This window comes from Siniperca chuatsi, linkage group LG17, assembly GCF_020085105.1.
Source record: "Siniperca chuatsi isolate FFG_IHB_CAS linkage group LG17, ASM2008510v1, whole genome shotgun sequence".
Classification (NCBI taxonomy): Eukaryota; Metazoa; Chordata; class Actinopteri; order Centrarchiformes; family Sinipercidae; genus Siniperca; species Siniperca chuatsi.
The window spans coordinates 12,354,898-12,375,610 of record NC_058058.1 but is presented as its reverse complement, the minus strand read 5'-3'; the positions used below and the strand labels follow the sequence as shown (position 1 = coordinate 12,375,610).

The window sequence follows — 20,713 nt, the reverse complement described above, 5'->3', positions numbered from 1 at the left end:
TACGGATCTGTGGTTTGATGCTGACTGTTGGCAGTCTTGTAATGGAGGTTTGGCAAGAACAAAATGCAATTGGTAAGCTGCATTTTAAGTGAGCAAAGGTGTATGGTTTCATAATTCTTTCATATGGGAGCATTTAGCATGACTTTTATGGTACAAATGTCGATGAGCATGCATTTTGATTTCAGTCTTAATTATCAAATTATTGTATTAACTTTGTCATATTTTGAACTCTAAAACATGGAAGTATTCTCACAACAAATATTGTATTAATTAACTCATTCTTGTCATCCAGGTCATCATTAAGTACTAGATTTTTGTAGAATAACACTCTGGAACTTGCTTGGTTTTCCTTTTTTTTTGCAATTAAAACTCGATCTTTAAACCTCTCACTGTCTTTTTGTAGGGAGGACAATGAAGAGGAATTTACATTCATTAACAGCTATTGCCTGAGCACAGACATTTAAAAAGCAAACTAAAGACAGGGTGAGATAGTAAGACGCAACATTTAAACATGCTACAAAAAGAGCAAGAAAAGTAATATTTAAAAAAAACATTTTTTTTTTTAAAGTGAGATGGTACATTTCAGCTTAACTGAAGGGAATAAATTCAGAAGGCTAAATGAGATCTATTACTGTGCGTGATCTCACAACAGCAATCATCCAATCATCACGTTCCACAGACCCTGCCCAGGCAATTAGAGAAGAACCAAAGATCAAGTCATTTTAGCAAGCAGAATGGCCAGAGAGTCACAAAGGGGAACATGAGAGGGGGAGTGAGGAAAATAAAAGAGGCAGAGGACAAGTGGGACAAGTTGAGGGAAAAGTGTCTGAGTCGAGCAATAGAGGGGAGGAGAAGAAAGAGGTGAGAGATGGATGAAAAGCAAATTGAAAAGTGAGAGAAAAAGGGGAATTGGAGTAAGAAAGAGTGAGCAAAGAAAAAAGGCATAACTGAGTAGAAGGTGAAGGAGAGACAAAGACAGATGATGAGAGAGACAACTGGAGAACAGAGAAAAAGAAAGTTAAATGTGTCTGACAGCTGTTTCATTTCACTGCCTAACAACCGATTAACTACTGGTTTCAAAGCCTTTCTCTCTGTCTGTCTCTTCTACTCCCTTCTCCCTTTTCCTCCTCCATCTCTTTCACTCATTCCTTCTTTTCCCCATCCCTTTCCTCCCCAAGTCTTTTTTCCCGCAATCTCATTGGGTGACAGGGCATCTCGTCTTAGCAAATGACAACATGGAACTTTCCAAACGTGGGCGGGAGAGAGAAAAAGCGAGTGAGGGATGGAGAGAATAGAGACCCCTTTCATTCGTTTTTTTTAATACTTTCACTTTTTCTTCATAATGACGACTTAAGCCCACTGGATTTTCTATTTCTGACTCTGTGTGTGTGTGTGTGTGTGTGTGTGTGTGTGTGTGTGTGTGTGTCTGTGTGGTGTGCTTGACTACTCTGTGTGTGTGGGTTTCTGTGTCCATTACGTGACTTACAGCCATTACAGACTCCTGGTTTAAGTGAAATGAAAATCTTTGACTATACCTCACACACACACACACACACACGTACACAAACACACCAGTTTATTAGATCATCTTGTTTGAAGCTTTCAGACAAAACCCTACTGTTCACGCACACTCAAAGTCCTAATCCTTCCAGAACAGACAATTAAGTAAATTACAATTTAAGAGCTTTTTTAAAAAAAAATCATACTTAATGTGTATGACTATGAAAATATTTTTAAGAAAACTTACAACTGTAGGTAAGTATTGAAAATATACCTACAGTATGAAATATAAAAATTAAAACTATATTTAGGCATATAGTTAAGTCTCTTATTATACCTAATTTAGAAACTTTAATGTGCAAACTTGACCTTAGTATTTACGGCCAACTGTAGTTGACGGGAAAATCACAGTGCAGGGGAAATTTGTTGATTGGCACACTGACTGTTGAAAAATGTGACTTTTAAGGAATGTGACAGCTTCTCATACTACTAAAAACAATGAATTAATATGGAACAAATAGCTTGATAATTAGGCTGAAAGATATGGACAGAACATATTGCAATAAAACTTGAAATATCAACTCTGCAAGTACATGTATTCATTAAATTTGATGAGGTCAAAAATGCTTTCAATATGTCGACAATTTCTGATTGTGGATTCATTTTCCTGCTACATAAGAGCTACAGAATGGCATTTCAGTGTCTTCTTCTGAATTTTTCACTAATGTGCATCTAATTTTCGAATGGTAACCTGATGGAGGTCTGTCTGCCCGACACTTGCAGTTCTTACTATTTTAGCAATTGAAAGTTCATTTCAAAATGAAAACTGCTCATTCTGATGTTAAATACTGACATTCAAGCATATATTCCAATATAAGTGTTTAAAAAAGATATATGTTCCTGAATGTGAACTTTAAAGATCAAAGCTACTGTGGGAGAAATTTAGGGGTGACTAAGTTTATGGGTATAATAGAATTTATGATACTTTAGTCTGATATATGGATTTACCTTGAGGCCCTGTGATTATGTTGTTTTGGGTTAGGAAGTGCCAGATGTCCAAGCCATAAGATAAGCTGGACCTTGAGAAAGGCTCCAGGCACTCCTGATACGGATAGTTAAGCACTGAAACAGTCTTTGTGTCACATTTGATGCTGATTTATGACATCTGTTTGTTCCACCCTCTTTTGAGGTATAAGTAGTGTACATTTTGACATGGAAGTTAAGTTTTTGGTCTAGCTGTACACATGCTGTACCAAGGCTCCTCTGTTTGTAATAAATCCATATTCCCTTCCCTTCCCTTCCCTTCCAATGCCCGTCCCTAGAAGGGAAATTAGCAGTAGCTATACATGCTGTGATATTGCATTGGACAACTGTTATGCAATTCTCTATGTATACTCTATCTGTCGCTATCAAATAAACATTAGAAAAAAACTGAGTTTTTATGTTATTCTTATGTTATTTTTTGTTATTCTTTTATTCAACAAATTGAGGATTGACATCAGTACAAGTTTTCTTGAACAGCTACAGTATACTCAGCCTTTTAAAAGTAGCCTAGGAAGAGCTGCATAAGTTTACATAAGGCAATAAATAATATGTGTGCATGCTGAAAAATGCCAGTTTCACAGCAAAAATAGCTGACGTGTAAATACTTACCATCTGAGGCTATGATAGTTAACTATGTACAATGTTAAGCAGAGACTTTGCAGGTTTTCATTCCAACCAAAGTCTACAGCTGTTGATTTCACTGATTTGTACCCCTTAATTTAAAGTGCAATAATCAGTGAAATACAACTAAATCATTGAAGACATTTTTTATCCTCCAATTGATTGGCTGATTTGCTGATGTCCAGACTGCAGGTGCAAATTACATTTGACTGTTGAATGTGCCCTGATGGTGTATAATTACAAGGTACAATTCAATCATCTGTTAGTATATGGCCAACATTTATCTTAAAGAAGGAATTATGAATTGCACCTGAAAGTTTGCAGCATTCCTGTCTTTATCCTGCAATTTCTCTGCAAAGCAGCTCCCAGATACTAGCCCTTGTTAAAATGTTTACAAATTGGGCGCTGAATATGATGGATTAGCGCAGGATATGCATTTACTAGCCATCATTTGACTATGATGCATGCAGTGCACGTCTATGCATATGTGTGTGTGAACATGCATGTACACATATGTGCGGCCTGTCTGCTAGGTGCCCTATTTGTCTCCCTTTCTCTGTCTATTCATCTGTCAGTCTATAAAATTTTATAACTTGCACCACAATGCCTCACTGTCCAAATCACACACACCCTATGTTACAAATCAGTTGCAGATTGTTCTACCCAATAAATTAGTCAGTTCAGTTATGGGCCTAGAATTACAGATTTATGAGTAATGATTATAGTGAATTGTTAACTGAATCAACGTGTCACCTGTTTTCGATCAAATTTTCTAACTGATATTGATTTCTGAAAACTTTTCTGATACACTACGTTAGGTTGTTTCATGTTGCAATGTGAGCACTTCCACCTACGCCTTTTTATGTTAGTTATTATTTAAAAATAAAGTTTGCTACAAAGTTATCTGTGCTGCTTGCTTTATTCATAAAACATTGGTAACATTGCTTCTATCTGGTTGATGTTTCTGTTTAATGAGTGTCTCATTTTGTATCCCCAAGTATGAAAAAATATAAAGAAGGTGATTGCAAATAAAAATTAATAAGTACTGTTGCCTAACTTTTAACTTTGAAATGAATGAAAAGAACGCTTCAGAAAGAATGCACATTTTCATAATTTTCTTTCACAGAAGTGTACATCCTTTTCTGTACTTCATTGCCTCTACATCTGTAGATCTATAATGTACTTTCTGAAACATTTTGAGGTTTCAATGCTCTAGCTAAAAGTAAATTAAATAGAACTAGTGCTATACTAGTAATGTATGACCTCTTAAAGTTCAAGATATAGAGATATTTCCAAGAGCTATCCATACACATATTCAAACAAGTAAAAATGACTTAAAAAGAAACCTGCTTGACTGCTGCAATGACAGCCAACATTTCCATGGAAACACCAGCTTTTTACTCTTTTACAGATTATGAAGATATCATTGGTAATCCAATTATATCTTAAAAAGGCTACAGTCTGTGTTTCCAAGGTATTCCTTGGGAGGTGCTGCAAGATTTTAGGTTTATATTGGTTCTTTGTACACTTGAAACAAGAGCCATGATGGCAACTCTGACATTAAGTCAAGAACGTTCAAAATGGGCACTGGACAAGGGTGCAAATTGTCACCTTCACTGTTTGATATATTTAGGGACACGACACTCTGTTGCCATTAGACCAGTGTGGTGACATCAGTGTGGTACATTATCTCTATTTCTTGTGAATTTTGATGTCCTTTTGGAATCGTTGGACTGTGAACTCCACACAGAAGCTGTTTGCAGCTACTGTTAAGTGTGATGCTGATGAGATGAGGTTCACCAAATCTGAGAACATCATCCTCTCGCAGAAAAAGTTCAATAGATGAAATCAAATAAGGGGACAGCAAGTGCCCACAAGTGGAAAACTGCAGTTATGTTGAGGTGATGGTAAAAAGGATTGTGAAGTTGACAGTTACTAAGGGGCATCGGCTCCAATAATGTCTTTTTATTGGACTGAGGAGGTAACAACAGGAAGCAAACAAAAGCTTTACTGAACCAGTAAGTCTTAGTTCTACCCTTTAAACGCTTTACCTTCCTTAATTCAGTGCTGTCACACCACAAGATGCACTGTGCAGCTTTTGTTTATTCATTGCTTCTATGTTTTTTGTGTGTGTGTGTGTGTTTTCTTTTGTTTACTTTTTTTTTTTAATTTGTTACTTATTCCTGTGTGCACTGACGTGATAGTGAGCTGCTGTAACAAAGAGTTTCCCCTCAGGGATCAATAAAGTATTTCTGATTCTGATTCTGATTAAATCAGTTTATCTGTATTTCTTGACTGTGGCAAGTGCTTACCTGTACGTCATATGTGCCATTCATCATAACTGTCCTGTGCTGCTGATTGTGTATATCTGGTCTTGTCTTCCCCAACTCTTTGGCTTGGTTCCTCTGCCCCTGTCCTGCTTGTATATCTGGGAGCAGAAATACAAGGAGGGGTCAGACTTGTAAAAGCACATAAACAAACAGAGGTCAGGCTGCCAGAGGCACACAAATCAAAGGACTTGTCTGACTTCTGTGAAGAAGCAAAACTTTAGATCAACAATCAACAAGTTGTTGTTGCAAGAACTTGTGCACGGATCCACGTTATTTTCCATTTACAACTATTTTACAAAATAAGCATCAACACAAGTCTAACACATTAAGCAGAGGGCTGGAATTACCTAGAGATGTGTGTTGGGGAGCCATGTTGTGGAGGGCCAGGATGTGTGTGTCAAGGGCAGCATCCTGCCGTGTGCGGTTGTGCAGGCCCAGGTGATACTTCCTAAAGTGCTTCACCAGGTCAGCAGGGTCGTTGCCATAGTAACCGTAACCGCACACGTTGCACTTAAAGTCCTGGAGTTTAGGAGAGGGGCTGGAGGAAAGTGGAGGGGTGTCAGTTGTCGACTCCTCCCCTCCTTCCTGTCTGGGGAGGAGGTGGGGAGCAAAGAGGAGAGGAGTAGCGAGATGATGTGCCTCCCCTCTGTCTCTTTCGCTCCTCTCTCCTTCTTCTACCCCCTTCTCCCCATCCTCAGGCTCCGACTGGCTCTCGGGTCTGTCAGTCAACCCCGCTCCTCCTTGTTTGGCCCTCCCCCCTCTCTCCTCATTGCTGTAGCGGTCACCAACGGATGAGGGAGAGACAGATGAGGATACGCACTCGCTCTCTCCCTCCTCTTCTTCCTGCTCTTCATCTCCTCTGATCTGGTCAGAGGATTCTGGTTCAGAGGGTCGGTTTATTCGTTCAGCTTCTGCTCCTACTCTCCCCTCCTCCTCTCCCTCCTCTTCCTCTTCTCCTGCTGGCCTCCTCCCCTCTTCTTCCTCCTCCTCCTCACCTCCCACACTCCGGATAGGGGGATTCTTCTTCCTCACCATCTCTGAAAAGATGAAAAGAGACAGGGAGAGAGACAGAAGAAGTATTTTTTTTGTTTATTGTTTGACTAATACGCTGACAAGTATGCATACATAAAGGAACTAGGGGGTTGAAAATGTCAAGCAGATTTTCATAATCCCTTAAAATCAAGACACTAAGAGATACAATGTGCTGAAATAATATACTGTGGATTACATGCACACAGACGCACGCACACAAATACAAGTTTCTGACAATGATGTATGTGTACAGAATAGCTTTGATTCAATTTACAAACTACTTTGAAAGCTGAAATCTGTGACGATCCTCAACCACAAACCCTGTCAAAGAAAAACAGCCCCAACAAATCAGAAACATCTCAGCTGTGAGAAATTTTTCAGGGGTGTGTGTTGGGATGTTCGTTGCATCCTTAAGTGCAACTTTTTGCCTTTTTTTTTTTAAACCAGGGAGTGAATCTTTTTATCGTTATGGAAACCATCCGTGAGAATCTTCAACACATGGCCACATCAAAACCCAAACCATATCAGAGAGGCTGGGAGAGTGAGGGAGAGGAGGGGTGGTGGAGAGAGGGTGAGGAAGAGAGAAGTGAAGACAGAGAGAAGTGGGGGAGACAGAGAGAGGAGAGCGAGACAGGGGAGAATGGCCAACAGACAACCACATCAAACCGCACACCCCATATCAGAAAGATGGATGAGGGAGACGGCAGACTGCAATTCATCCCCTCCAGCCCTCCAAATTTCTTTTTCTTTCTTGCATCTCTTTCTGCCTTCTATTCATTTTCTGGCTCCTCAAATTTTGTTTTTCTCCTCTCTCACTGTCTTTCCTGCTCTATCTGTGTCCCCTCCTGCTCTTCAGTTTCCTCTCTCTTCTTTATTCTCTTTTTGTCTGCTTTTCTTTCTTATTTCAAATCCCAATTTACTTTTACCACCCTCTCATCTCCTTTCTCTCCCCCTTCAACCTCTCTCACCACCACGATCATATATAATCAGTGTAAAATACCTCTAAGAAAGCACTTATCAAGGCATTTTCCTTGCATTTCAGTAATTTTTTATTCTCTATTGCCCTCTTTCACATGCAAGAATAATTGCTACAATAATTTGAGTAATTCCATCATTAAAATTTTTCTTTCTGTTCCTGCCCTCTCCCTCCCTCTCTCGTTCCCCTTCTCCCACCATCCCTCCCCTCCTTCCTTTATAATCACTATACAAAGCCATCAAATAACCAACCATGTGTTTTATGTTAAACCATAATGTTTCTTTTGTTTGAAAAGAGAACAATTGTGGTCGTTCTGTTCACAACAGTCTTGACAGAGAGATACTGTCTGCGTGCGTGTTTTCCAAGCATGTGTGTGTGTGCGTGTGAGTGTGTGTTTATTTGTGGTCGTTCAGTTCATATTCAGTCGTAAACACAGTCAACCCATTGACCCATATGCTCTGTTTGTATGTGTGTGTGTGTGTGTGTGTGTGTGTGTGTGTGTTTGGTAATAAACACAGACAAAAACCCAACAGACGCCTGATAGACGGCAAACACTGATCACTTTTAGATCAATGCAATATGAGGAGGAAAGACACTGAATGTGTGTGTGTGTGTGTGTGTGTGTGTGTGTGTGTGTGTGTGTGTGTGTGTGTGTGTGTGTGTGTTTGTGTGTGAGTAATGCATGTCTGATGACGTGTGTGGAAGCGAGATAGCATGCGTGCAACCCTGTGAAATGCTTATTGTTATCTACTGATAGCAACTGTTAACAGTTATACCATGAGAGAATCACACACACACACACACACACACACACACACACACACACACACACACTTCTAAAGAAAGAGAAGTAAAAGGGAATGTAGTTGAAAACAGATAATCAGATGACTGTAAACAAACACATGTAGATATACATAAACATATTAAAAAGGACCATATTTTAACAACCCTGTAATGTAATCTAGTGGATTAGAAAGAAAAGAGAAAATAAAACACACACAAACACAGAAAAAGAGAAGAAAAATGACAAAGAGAGGGCTGCTTTCTTAGTTGAATCCAATTTTCTCTGTATGGCCTTTCTAGTATTTTAACATTTTTTCTTTCCCTCTTTCTCTACCATACAACTATTAAAATAAAGCAATTTATGTCTGCAAGGGCCCACGCCTAGACCAGCCCTGGCACTCACTGTGTGTGTCTGCATGTGTGCGTTTGTGTGTGTGTGTGTGTGTGTGTGTGTGTGTGTGTGTGTGTGTGTGTGTGTGTGGGAGAGTGAGTGCAGGGAGCAGAGGAAAATCTCATCTGATGTTCACCACACCCAGTCAGAATTCATCATTCACTCACACACACACACACAGTGGAAAACTACAGATCGTTGTGGTAAAGCAATGAAGCTGAAATCCTGACCTAAGAAGCACTGACTGACCTAACTGTGTTTCCATCTGCCCCGTGAGATTTACGTGGTGACTTCAAAAGTTAACCAACGCAATAATAAGAAAATTATGAATGATTTTGGTGAAGCATGAAATCAACAGAGCACAATTTAGTAAGAGTAATAATGTCTATTTATTTATTTATCTTGGCATCAAATTTTTATTTGCATACTTCTGAGGTGCTACTTGTATGCTCCAGGATGTGGGCAAGAAGAAGAGGTGTGTGTATGTATGTCTGTTTCTGGGTGTACACATCTGTGTGTGTCTCAATGTCGCAGTACAGCCTTTGTCTGCTTCAGGCTGTATACACAGACTGGAACCATTACTATCAACTACAATTAGGTACAACCCACCACAACATACCGCATAACAACTACTGCTACTAGCTACAATTAGACCCTATACACCACAATGGCCTCAATTCCATAGCGAGGACAAATGTGACAGTTAATCGTTTCCATCAACTACAATTAGCCCCAACGGTAGGGGTTTTGAGGCTTTTATCTGAAATTGCCAATAATCACCCCAAGACAAATGTTGAAGGATGCACCAAGAGGGGTGTGCGATGTTTCTGTAGTATATGTCAGATATCTGGCCACAGTAGGGGAACCATACTGGAAAATTTCGAATGTGTTACATGTTAAAGTTTTTTTTTTTTATGCAGCTTGGTGTTAAGCATTATTTATCACCGTTCCTTCCTGCAATTAGCCAAGAAGTCTAAAAAGTTTTTACATCACATCACGTTGCTTTCGGTTGGGTACTGCTAAAACCAAAATGTACTTAATACCATCAGCTGAAGTGTGAATTTATCATTATCAGTTTATCAGTCATTCATCCAATCATCATTTAGTCTAAAAATATCAGAAAATAGTGAAATTGCCTATCATAACTGCCATGAGCCCAAGATGATGTCTTCAAATTGCTTGTTTTATCCAACCAACAGTCCAAAACTCTACTAATTTGCATTATATAAAAACAGCAAAAGCTCAAATTTGAGAATCTGTAACCAGCAAATGTTTGAAATTATTGCTTGATAAATTGCTTAAATATAGCCTGGGAACCAGACAAATCTGCCGAGCTCATGTTTCATTTGCTTTGGCAGATACGTCTGGCCCCCCCTCCCATTCAGACAGATTTCCACCCGTCCTGGATCCAGTCGGGCCAATCCCAACCATTTATCTAATATGGGGCGGGTTTGATACAATGACTGACAGAGTAGAGTTACCGGTCCAGATTTGAAGTCACACGTCACGCTGCTCTGATTGGTTGATACAGCGGAAGAACTAGGATCAAACTGTCAAACTAGGCAGAGCTGATCAAATATGAAGCAAGATTCTGTTACTGCATTTCCTATTTCCTGCCTCAAATGTTTTCAGACACACATTATAGTGTACTGTTTAGCTTTACTTTGAGAAAGTTTGTGACCAGGATGACATTTTTTCCTGCCTGAAAACAGACCAAGCACCGCCCCAACATGCATGTGTCGCTCAGCACGTTTCGATGCAATTGATTGTTTTTAGGTCTTTCCAATTGCGTCCAGAGGCATTTTGGTCTGTGCCTGTTGATAATGCCCCGTCGAAAATGAACTGAGTAGTGATACCAAGCTAGCTTAAACACTTGGATTATTTAAAAAATGGTGGGGATTTATTCCCCGACAATCGCGTAATCGAGTAACCATTTCAGCACCACAAATAACTGTGGATGTTAAACCGCTACCATCATTTGATATGCACGCAAAAGGGTCTTTGTGTTTCCAACACAACCACATAATATGTACGGGATCATCAAACACCAGAAGACCACTAAAATGAATGTAACTCATACTAAATTAAAGCAAGTCTTTTTCATTCTGAGAACACTGTTAGATCTCGATAATGAGAAAAAAGAGATTACCAGTACATCTCAACCATTTTCATTTTCAGTGACTCCAAGCTAATTCTCTAAATGCATAGTATTAAATCGCTGTAATGGATGGGAATCTTAACACGGTCACATATTTCTGCTGCCTTCAGATAGCTCTGCTCTTCCCCTCCCCGTGGGACAGCTGTAGTTGGCATCTCCATCTTGCATAAACAAAGGATTAATGTGCACCATATGAAGAAATAATGCTAAAGGCAAGGTCTTGTTACAAAGAGAGATCTCTCTCAAGCTTCTCTTTCATTTTCTCGATCTGCGTCATTCTGTCTCTTCATATTATTCTCTCTGTCTTTGTCCCTACATTTCCTGCTCCTCATCATCTGTCCCTACTTTTTTCTTGTGTTACCATGTCCCTTCTTCTGATTCACTGTATCTTTCATAAGTTTTTGAAAAGATAGAAGGTAGATTCATGGCGAAGTGGGGGTACACTGAGGAGGAGTATGGTTAAGAGAGGAAGGAAGAGAGAAGAGAGAAAGAAGGCAAGGACTGTTTGTGAGAGAGACGGTAAATGGAAGGAGGACAGGAGTTTCGAGGGGAGAAAAAGTCTCAGGAAAGAGAATATATTTTCTTCATTTAAAAAGAAAAAAGAGAGGTTGTCTGGGGAAATGGATAGACAGAAATAGGAGCAAAGGAAGGGAATGCAAGAGGAGAGAAAAAAGGCAGGAGGCAAAGAGCAGATGAGCCCCACATACTAATAAGCATCCCTAAAAAGTGGATGACTATCATAACATCTACTTTAAAACTGGGCATGTGGGGGCGAGCTCTCCTGGCCAAATGGCACACTGAATAAATTAAATGGATTCACTAAAAATAGAAAATACTTTAATTAGCTGAATTAATGTGAGAGCAAATTGACTTCATAATATATTTCAACACTCCTTAAATTCTCCTTAATGAACAGGTTGGATGTGTGAGCAGAAAGGCAAATTGTAATTTTAATTTGGAATTTATATGACTTGTAAGATGACCATTTGTAAAGTGTATTTTCAGGTACATGTATGCAACATGTGTTTTGGCATCTGATGATTTTGAAGACTCACTTTCAGCTTTGTTACAGTATGGAAGAGTTAATATGTAAAGAGCTCCATCAGTTTTGTCAAGATGTCAGAAATTACTTATCAACCAGTCACTTAGGGCTGCAACTACCAATCTATTAAAATCTTTGATTATTTTCTGAATGAATCGATTAATTATTTGGACTATAAAAAGTCTGAAAAAAGTACAAGAATGTCTATCAATCAATGTAAGACAAGGGATTCTTCTGGGAATTGCATCAAATTCTAACATTTGAGAAGCTGGAACCACCAAATGTTTGGCATTTTTGCTTGAAAAATGCTGAAATGGTTTATCAAAATAGTTGAAGATTAATTAATTGTTAATTAACTAATTGTGTCTACTCTACAGTCAATGAAATGATTTTCATTGGATTTTCAATTGTATGTATACATTTTTTGTATGTTAAGCCATGGTGTGCTGACCATGCTCAAATGTTTCTTTACTCCAAATAAATACCATTGAAGGTGCTACCAGAAACCGGAAAACAGACCACTTCCTGTCCGTAGAAAGGATTTTCCATGGCAGACACCAGCTCTTGTTGTTCTTGTTGCAAGTGTCAAAGCTTTCATGACTGTGTTTTATCACTCAGTAGTCATTTATTTATATGAAAAGGTCACAGATAATTATTTCTAGGAAGGCCACTGATGCACAAAATGGCAGTCACGCTGAAATGGCTTGTGGCTTTAGGTTACGTGTCTGTGAATGAAAGCAGCTGAAGAAAATATTAACGAAAGTGCGCACGTTTTAGTACCCACACAGACAAAACAGATCAGTCCGTGAAACCGAGCCTATTTAGAGCGGTGGGATAATAATAGGAATTGGCCACAAGTGCAAGCTGCTATGTGGTGCTTAGTTTGAGAGCTGGATGGGAGCACGGGTGTGTCTGGCCTATTCCAGAAACAAGGGGATAAGGAGGGAAAAGAGTCGGCTGAAGGGAGCATTTCTGTTTTGGGGGACAAGAAACAGCTAGGAATTGATTTTGCAGAGGCAGGAGTCTAATTGCAGATAGGGAGGGGGTTGGGAGAGAAACAGAAGGAGGGAGAGAGAGGTGGACAACATAAAATCACTGTGCGATAGACTCCACCTGCCATTTTAAGACTAAAAGCTTTCAGTTGCCTGCTAGGCCCCTAATCAATGCCAGAACTCTTACTTACACACACACACACACACACACACACACACACACACACACACACACACACACACACACACACACTTCATCTGTTGCGTAGCGGGGGCCCAATTCATTCCTGCCACAGATCAAGCAAATCACACACACACACATATAGACTCAAATGCAGACACACTATCCCAGAGTGTAGGACTCATTTGTAATGGGGTAACAGCGTGCAAAATATGTCATCTTAAATGTCAAACTTAATCAGAGGTTCACATTTCAATACCTCTCTCTCGTTATGAGACTCCCTCCCTCTGTTTCTACTCCTTCACTCTCTAGCTGCCTCTCTCTGCTTACTACTCTCTATACTGGTCTCTTTCGTACTCACACACACACACACACAAAAAAACGATGTTGTGAACACACCTGTTGTGTCAGCTCCACTCCCTATCTGTCCATCTTTCATCTAGCTCTCTCAATTAATCACTTGCTCCCACCCATCCTTATACATTACCCTCCCTCCTCTCTCTCTCTCTCCCTGTCTCTTTCTCAATCTCTATTTCTCTACTTCCCTTACTTCTGGGTTATCCTTACACAAACCTTGATGTGTTTGTAGATGTGTGTGTGTGTGTGTGTGTGTGTGTGTGTGTGCATGCGTGCGAGAAGGTGTGGCGATAGCACAACAGCTTTAATCAGTCTACGTGACTGACAGATAGACATCTATTCATTAAACACAGCGAAGAAATGTTTTTAAAAAATGGAACAAGCTCAGACTGTGTCATTTAGGCCTATGTGTCTGCTTGCATTTCTGTGTGTGTGTTTGTGTGAAAGCAAATGCTGCCATTTTCTTTTATTTTAAGAGACAGCTATATCGTATATCCTTAAAATCAGATCGACAATTCCTTCAAATATAATCAATTTCTTAAAGCAAGATGCCGTGTTACCAGGCCTTTTTTCTGAATATTTTAAACTGTAGATGCACACAATTTCCAAAATGATTTCCTACAGCCTGATCAACCATATGTCTTGTCGCCACTACATTACATTGACTATGGATACCTCTTTTAATAGATTCAGTACAAACAACAGGAAGCACAATCATGCTTGCAGAATCTCACACAAGCCAAAAAAGCTAAACAACTATTTTTGTAGTTTTTCTGATTTGTTTTGATTTATTTTGATCTCAGCACATATGGCTGTCTCTTTACTGGGTGTTAAGTGATCTTAATTAAGACACATACTGTAAAGACACAAGAAGACAGAACAGTCAGTTAGCGGAATCTCACAAGTACTCATATGAGCTGTTTAGATCTGCAGATCACTATACCTTTATTATTTTAATCAATGTTGTTGCACTTACTATTTATGAGACACAGATTCGGAATCAAACAGTGGAAGACACTCTACTTAACAAAAAACGTAGAGACTCCCCCGAAAATAACTGCATCAATCTTGCATGCACAGAAATACACACACTTCCAGCCCCCCCCCCCCCCACAAACTTTATTAAAAGTCTATTAGAGTAGTCTGACCTCGAATAACTACATTGGATTGCTGCACCACACAGGGTCTGGGAAACACTGTAATGTGTGTGTGTGTGTGTGTGTGTGTGTGTGTGTGTGTGTGTGTAATACTCTGTAGGAGGGCTGTTTATCCCTTTGGGGAGTTAAAGGCAGAACACTGGTTAACACCAGTTACACACAGACATGAACACATAACTGGGAGCTGTCCAGTATTACCATGGTCTCTTGGCTACTGAGCACTTTGGGGTTTAGACTGCTGTTTAAGTGCACCTCAAAAACTACTGAGAAAATCACCCAGGGAGATTCTCTGAACTGGTGCTTTCAAGATAATTAACTCTTTAACTTTACAACACAAACAAAAGACAGTGAAACAGAAAATGTTACAAGTGACAGAAACCCACTTTTCCAACTTTGACTTCGTCAGCATGGCACAAACTAGCTGTTTTCATCTGCAAAGGCAAATTTGAGTGCTACGCTAACACCCTGGGACCCACGGTCTATAAAACTTTATTTTGAAGTGTGTATTAAGGCCCACAGGTGGGTCAGAGGAGTATAAAAACAGGTTACTCCGTTTCTCTGAAGGAATAGGTTTAAACATTTTAGGCTGTCCGAGCATTCCTAGCCAAATTGCCGGAGGTTAGCGGGTTAAAAACAAGGTACATTTTGTTAGATTAGCCTACACAATAGACTGTCTGTGTGTATGTTAGACTATTACAATGAAATAGCTGCCAAGAAGTTGCTGGTTCAGTTCCCAATGGGGCTATAAAAGATGCTGAAATAAATCAGTATTACAACACACACACATACACAGACCCAGGCTTCTAGTTCAAATACAGGCATACACATTGCATCCAAATCTTTCACACACACCTGTGTTATTTCCTTAAATCACAGACATTTATGCACATAAACACATACATGTGCAGGTGTGTGTTCATGTGTGTGTCTGGATTTCTGGGTCTTCTCAGCAATTTGTGATGTTTTAGTAAAATAGTGAAACAGAAGACACACACAAAGGCGCAGACTATATATCTCTTCTGCAATTTCAATAATCTGTGACCTGAGAGTTTATAAGACTCAATAGTCTGGCCTCTGGAATGACTGTCTGGATTTTAACTTTACACACACACACACAGCTCCCCTGCTATGATCCTTAGAGCATACTCTGTCTGTGTGTGAACGTGTGTGTGGAGCATACCATGTGTGTGTGGTCACGTCTAAGAAAGCTCCTTTAAAAATGGATCTCTCTCTGTTCTCTCTCTCTCTCTCTCTCTCTCTCTCTCTCTCTCTCTCTCACCATCATTGATGATGTCACCTTAACCAATTTTTGCGGTGAGCAAATTGCGGTCAACAGCTATATGTCTATGCTATGTGTGTCTGTGTGGTTTAGTGTGTGTGTGTGAAATCTGATTTATAACTTTAGGGATAAATCATACAACTGTCATGGGGGGGCACAATTTCACACAAGGAAAAAACACACACACAAACACACCTCACAGACGGTGAGGAGTGTGTGTAGTTAATTACTGGTAAACTGGCTGCCAGGAGACAGAGGCTGACAATGAGCAAAGATCCTTATGGATCACACATATGCACAGGGGAAAACACGTCAGCATACAAAATCACATTCTTATAAGTTTATTTAACCAGAAAAAGCGCCTCATAGAGATTCAAAAATGATTTAAAAAAAGAAACAAACAGAAACAAAAACACATAAAAAACATACATGCATAAGCACTCATGTAACAAATCCTTCAATATGGAGAAAACAGAACAAATACACACATATTCACACAATTCTCCAATAAGGATTGATCAACTGAACAACTTCTCACTGAATTCTACACAATCATAATTTATGATAAAAACCACTGTAATATGACCACATTAGTTCCACCATTTGCATCTAATCATTTACATTATTTAAAAACAATCCAACTTCATTAAATCCTCATTTAGTTTCTTCCTGCACATCAACTACGCACCACACACGGCAGACATTACACACACACACACACACACACACACACACACACACACCACAATCACCAGTTTGAAATCTGCTGCTGCATTAGAACAAACTGAATAAACAATAAACTGAGACATTTTTCTGGTGAAATGTGTTGGAGTTCTTCAAACCAAAAACAAAGACATTTCAAAGCTATGATAAAAGTATTGAATCATGGCCTTAATACCAAAGGAAACACACTGACAGTAGACACACGCAAAGATACACAATACAAACACATCATATACACACAAAAGAAAAACACATCAAAAGCAGGGTCTGATAAATAATTGAAGGGCGTTCTCCAAATCCTAGAAATATTGTATTAAAGAGGTGTCTGTTTTGAAAAGCCTTTTCTAACAAAGAGTAAAAAAGACAAAGTACTGTATGAAACAAAAGAGAGAGAAAATGTCCATGGTGATCTCATCACATCACATCTCAAAACCACAACCCAGGAAAATATGAATACTAAATTAAGAACATCCCACAATATCAGTATCACACTACACAACTACTAAGAATTGCCAACAATTACTTTTAATGCACGAATACCTATTCAACGAATTGGTTCGATGAATACACACATCTGAAGGACACACAACATATGATGTATCTAAATCCCCTGAAAGAACTGTTTTAGAAAGTAACCCGATATATCTGGCCCTGACTTTCTATGCTTGTGTTCAAATACAGAATGATGGAGTCTGTCTCAGGATATTGATTTACTGTGAAACTATCAGAAACAGTTTAACTCTGCACACCGAGGGCACACACACCTAACAAACACTGACTGTAACAACCAAAAAGCCAGAAACAGTTTGGCGCCACACACTGAGGACACGAACACAGCAGGCTGTTCGAAAGCTGCACTGAAAAGCTGAATCTTATCCTAGTGTTGTGGGTTTTCCTATCTTCAGTTGCTGGATTTTTACAAATAATCTGCAGTTCAGCTGTGTAAACTGACTTATTTAGACTTTTTTTTTTATTATTTTAAATATAAAGGTGTTTCCTTTCATCCCACCACACTGCTGTCAAAGCAATCATTTCCCTGCCCTGGTCTTTGTCTTGTGCATGTATATAAAGCACCATTAGAAACCCAGCTAAGTGTGTATAGTACGTGGCCACAAAATCAGATTATTTTGAATCCCTTCCTCTGGTCTCCTTAACAAGACTTCTAGGGCTACCACAGAGAGCAGACAATAACCAGGTTACTAGAATGTATACAAACACACTCTTTCTTACGCTGCGTTCACACATACAGATACAAAGTAGTAGGCAGTCTCTGGCCTCTCATGAAGCTGTAGCTGTAGCTGTGTGTGTGTGTGTTGCACGTCATTTACGTACTCTGCTCCGTCTGGACAGTTGTGTTCTGACGTAGCCGCCGTACTACACCCAAGGAAGTTGTTCATTTCTTGTTGTACAGTTTGTTTCCCGAATACAGAACAGCGTTTTTGCAATACGTCTTTTTGAAACTCTGCTAGTGGGGCGGAGTAGTAAACAAATCAGTGCTTCTGTTTCTGTGGGCATTAAAGGTGGGGTATGCGATTCTGGAGAAATCCAATACCATGACAAATACCATGATATAGAGCGAACGACGACACAGAAAGTAATGTAACTAACGCTAGCTAGGTTGTGGGTTAGCTTAGCTAGGTTGTGGGTTAGCAAACTGTCCCTACAGTTGCTGCTGCTAAACTAACAGCCATAGAGGAGGAGACAGTTTCCCACAGCGATACTGTCTGGAGCTACCACTCTCCTGCTACTATAGCTAACATCACAATAACAGCATATATTGGCAAGCTAGAAAGTAAGCTGAATGTCTGTGGGCAAGTCAATTAACATTACCTGACAAACAAAACATGGCTGGAATAATGTTGTGTGGCTCGGTCCAAGCCACTTTGTTTGTTTAGAATTTACAGAGCCAGTGCTGTGTACAAACACCAAACACACAGAATGGACAGCTAGTGTACCATGAGGAGATATTTGCTGAATTTGACAGAAAGACGTGTATTGGATTAGAATCGCATACCAAACCTTTAAAACGAGCGTGCTTGGCCTGCACTACCAGTGAATTGCAGAATACAATTACAATGAATAGCAGCCTGTCGCTCTCCCATCTTTTGAGTATGTATGTGTGAACAGCCCATTAGTTTGCAGAGGAGTGGCAGATGCCTCACAGAGAAGGACTGAGCAAAAAAAAAGATGAGAGAGTGAGAGATGGTGGTGTAGAAACGGACAGACTTTTCACACTTGATGAAGAAAGAGAGCACCAGATGAAAAAAGACTCACACCTGAACACTGTCCCCTCCCCTTGTCCCCCTTCTCTCTTGCTCTTCTTCGCTCTTTTATTTGCTCACCCCTACCATTTCTCCTACCAGTGTGAAAGCGTGGGAGGAGGTTGATGTGTGTGTGTGTGTGTGTGTGTGTGTGTGTGTGTGTGTGTGTGTGTGTGTGTGTGTGTGTGTGTGTGTGTGTGTGTAGCGGAGACCTGACAACTTCCTCTCAACTTCCTGTGATCAGAGCTCGGGGGTTGATGGGGAACAACCAGGAAATTACATACACACACACAAATTGGGTCGTAGAAATGTGAGCAGACTGAACAATAAACTAATGTGTTTTTAAGTCAGCGAACAGAAATGCATTTAAGTAAAATACTGTTTAACTAAATAATATTTTCCTTGAAAATATATTAAATTACAGTACACAAAAGTAATAGCCACTAGCACCTGCAAGATGTAATACATTGTACACTGTGTCCACAGTGTTAGCTATTGTCAGTTATAGAGAAGAGTTTAAAATTATACACAATACACACATTTGCACGCACAAGACACACAAATAGACAATAGTTAAAGAACACACACACATAGACACGCACAAAGAACAAAAAAGAGGAAGGGGGTGGCAGCACTGCCCAATATTTCACAATAAAAGCTGAGATTTAATCACTTCCTAACACTGTGCATACAGTACATGCGTATGCGTTTGTGTGTATGTGGTGTCTGTCTGTGTGTGTATATGTGTAGTACATGCACACGTAGGTACTTGAGTATAATGGAGAAAGACAGAGACATAACATGAGTGTATTCTTTCCTCATTTTCGGCACAAACTGCTGTTTTCTCACACACTTATTTATGGGAGCATATGTGCTTAGCCACAGACACACACAGCAACACACAAACATATGCATGTGAAGGACATTGAGACAGTTTAGAGAGCCTTGGGGCTCAGTCTGAGCTTTCATTTCCTCTATCCTGCATAACAACTGACAGATACACACAGACAGAGAGTGGATGGTTATGAGACTTTTGGCCTGCCCAGAGTGACTTCGGAGGTAGACAACTAGCTCTAAGAGAATTACTACAGAACCCAATTGTGCATTAAAACATTCAAGAACCTTTTCAACAAGACAGACTGAACAATAATCATTTTGCCTGTGATGAAAATTAACTAGAATAATTACAGCAATACAAAATAGGAACTATTTTACAAAAACAACACGGCCACACAATTATGGCTAAAACAATGATAATCATGCATCAGAAACCACCAAAAGGAAGATGCAGAGGAGTTTTCCTACAAATCACGTATGTATTCATTTTATAGCTTTTGGGCTAAAAAAGCAATCGACTGAGGCACCCCAGTAGCTCACCTGGTAGTGTGCATGCCCCATGTTCTTACTGCAGCAGCCTGGGTTTGAATCCAACCCGTGGCCCTTTGCTCTCTCTCCCACATTTCTTGTCTCTCTTCAGCTGTTCCTATTAAATAAAGGCAAAAAGCCCCCCCAAAAAATCTTTTAAAAAAATAAATTAAAAAAAGGCAATATACCTGAAGCTTTCACTTTGAATTTCTAAGACACAGACTATAAGAGTGGGGTTAAATTGTTAGGCAAAGTCTGAAGGCGCCTAAAATTCTTCATGAAGTGTCAAGTTTTTGTTTTAACTTTAGGCATCATTCTTTCTACAAGAGCAGGTGTCACATTTTTCACAAGGTTGACACCTCAAGAAACTCAAAGGAAAAGCTTCTTCTCTATCTCTTAGAATCGATAAAAGTTATTTTCCTAATTAAAGTTGCTACTTTGTCCCCCGGCGGTACTGTGATGGAGAAGGTTTGCCTGAAAAAAACAAAAACATCCATGGGTTTTTGTGAGCTTACATCCAT

General features: G+C 39.6%; 1 protein-coding gene across 6 annotated transcripts in view; it reads right to left on the bottom strand.

Moving 5' to 3' along the window:
• The window catches only part of trps1 (trichorhinophalangeal syndrome I), a 118,413-nt gene that overhangs the window by 59,062 nt on the left and 38,638 nt on the right, over nucleotides 1–20,713 (bottom strand). For 5 of the 6 annotated variants that reach the window (XM_044171382.1, XM_044171384.1, XM_044171380.1 and 2 more), the window contains exons 3-4: nucleotides 5,843–6,532; nucleotides 5,478–5,593 (exon numbers count right to left, since the gene is read on the bottom strand). In XM_044171382.1, the coding sequence (XP_044027317.1) occupies nucleotides 5,478–5,593; nucleotides 5,843–6,532 (806 nt within the window). Of the gene's footprint in view, nucleotides 1–5,477; nucleotides 5,594–5,842; nucleotides 6,533–20,204; nucleotides 20,311–20,713 lie in introns of those variants that run through there. The other variant, XM_044171386.1, reaches the window with a different exon arrangement.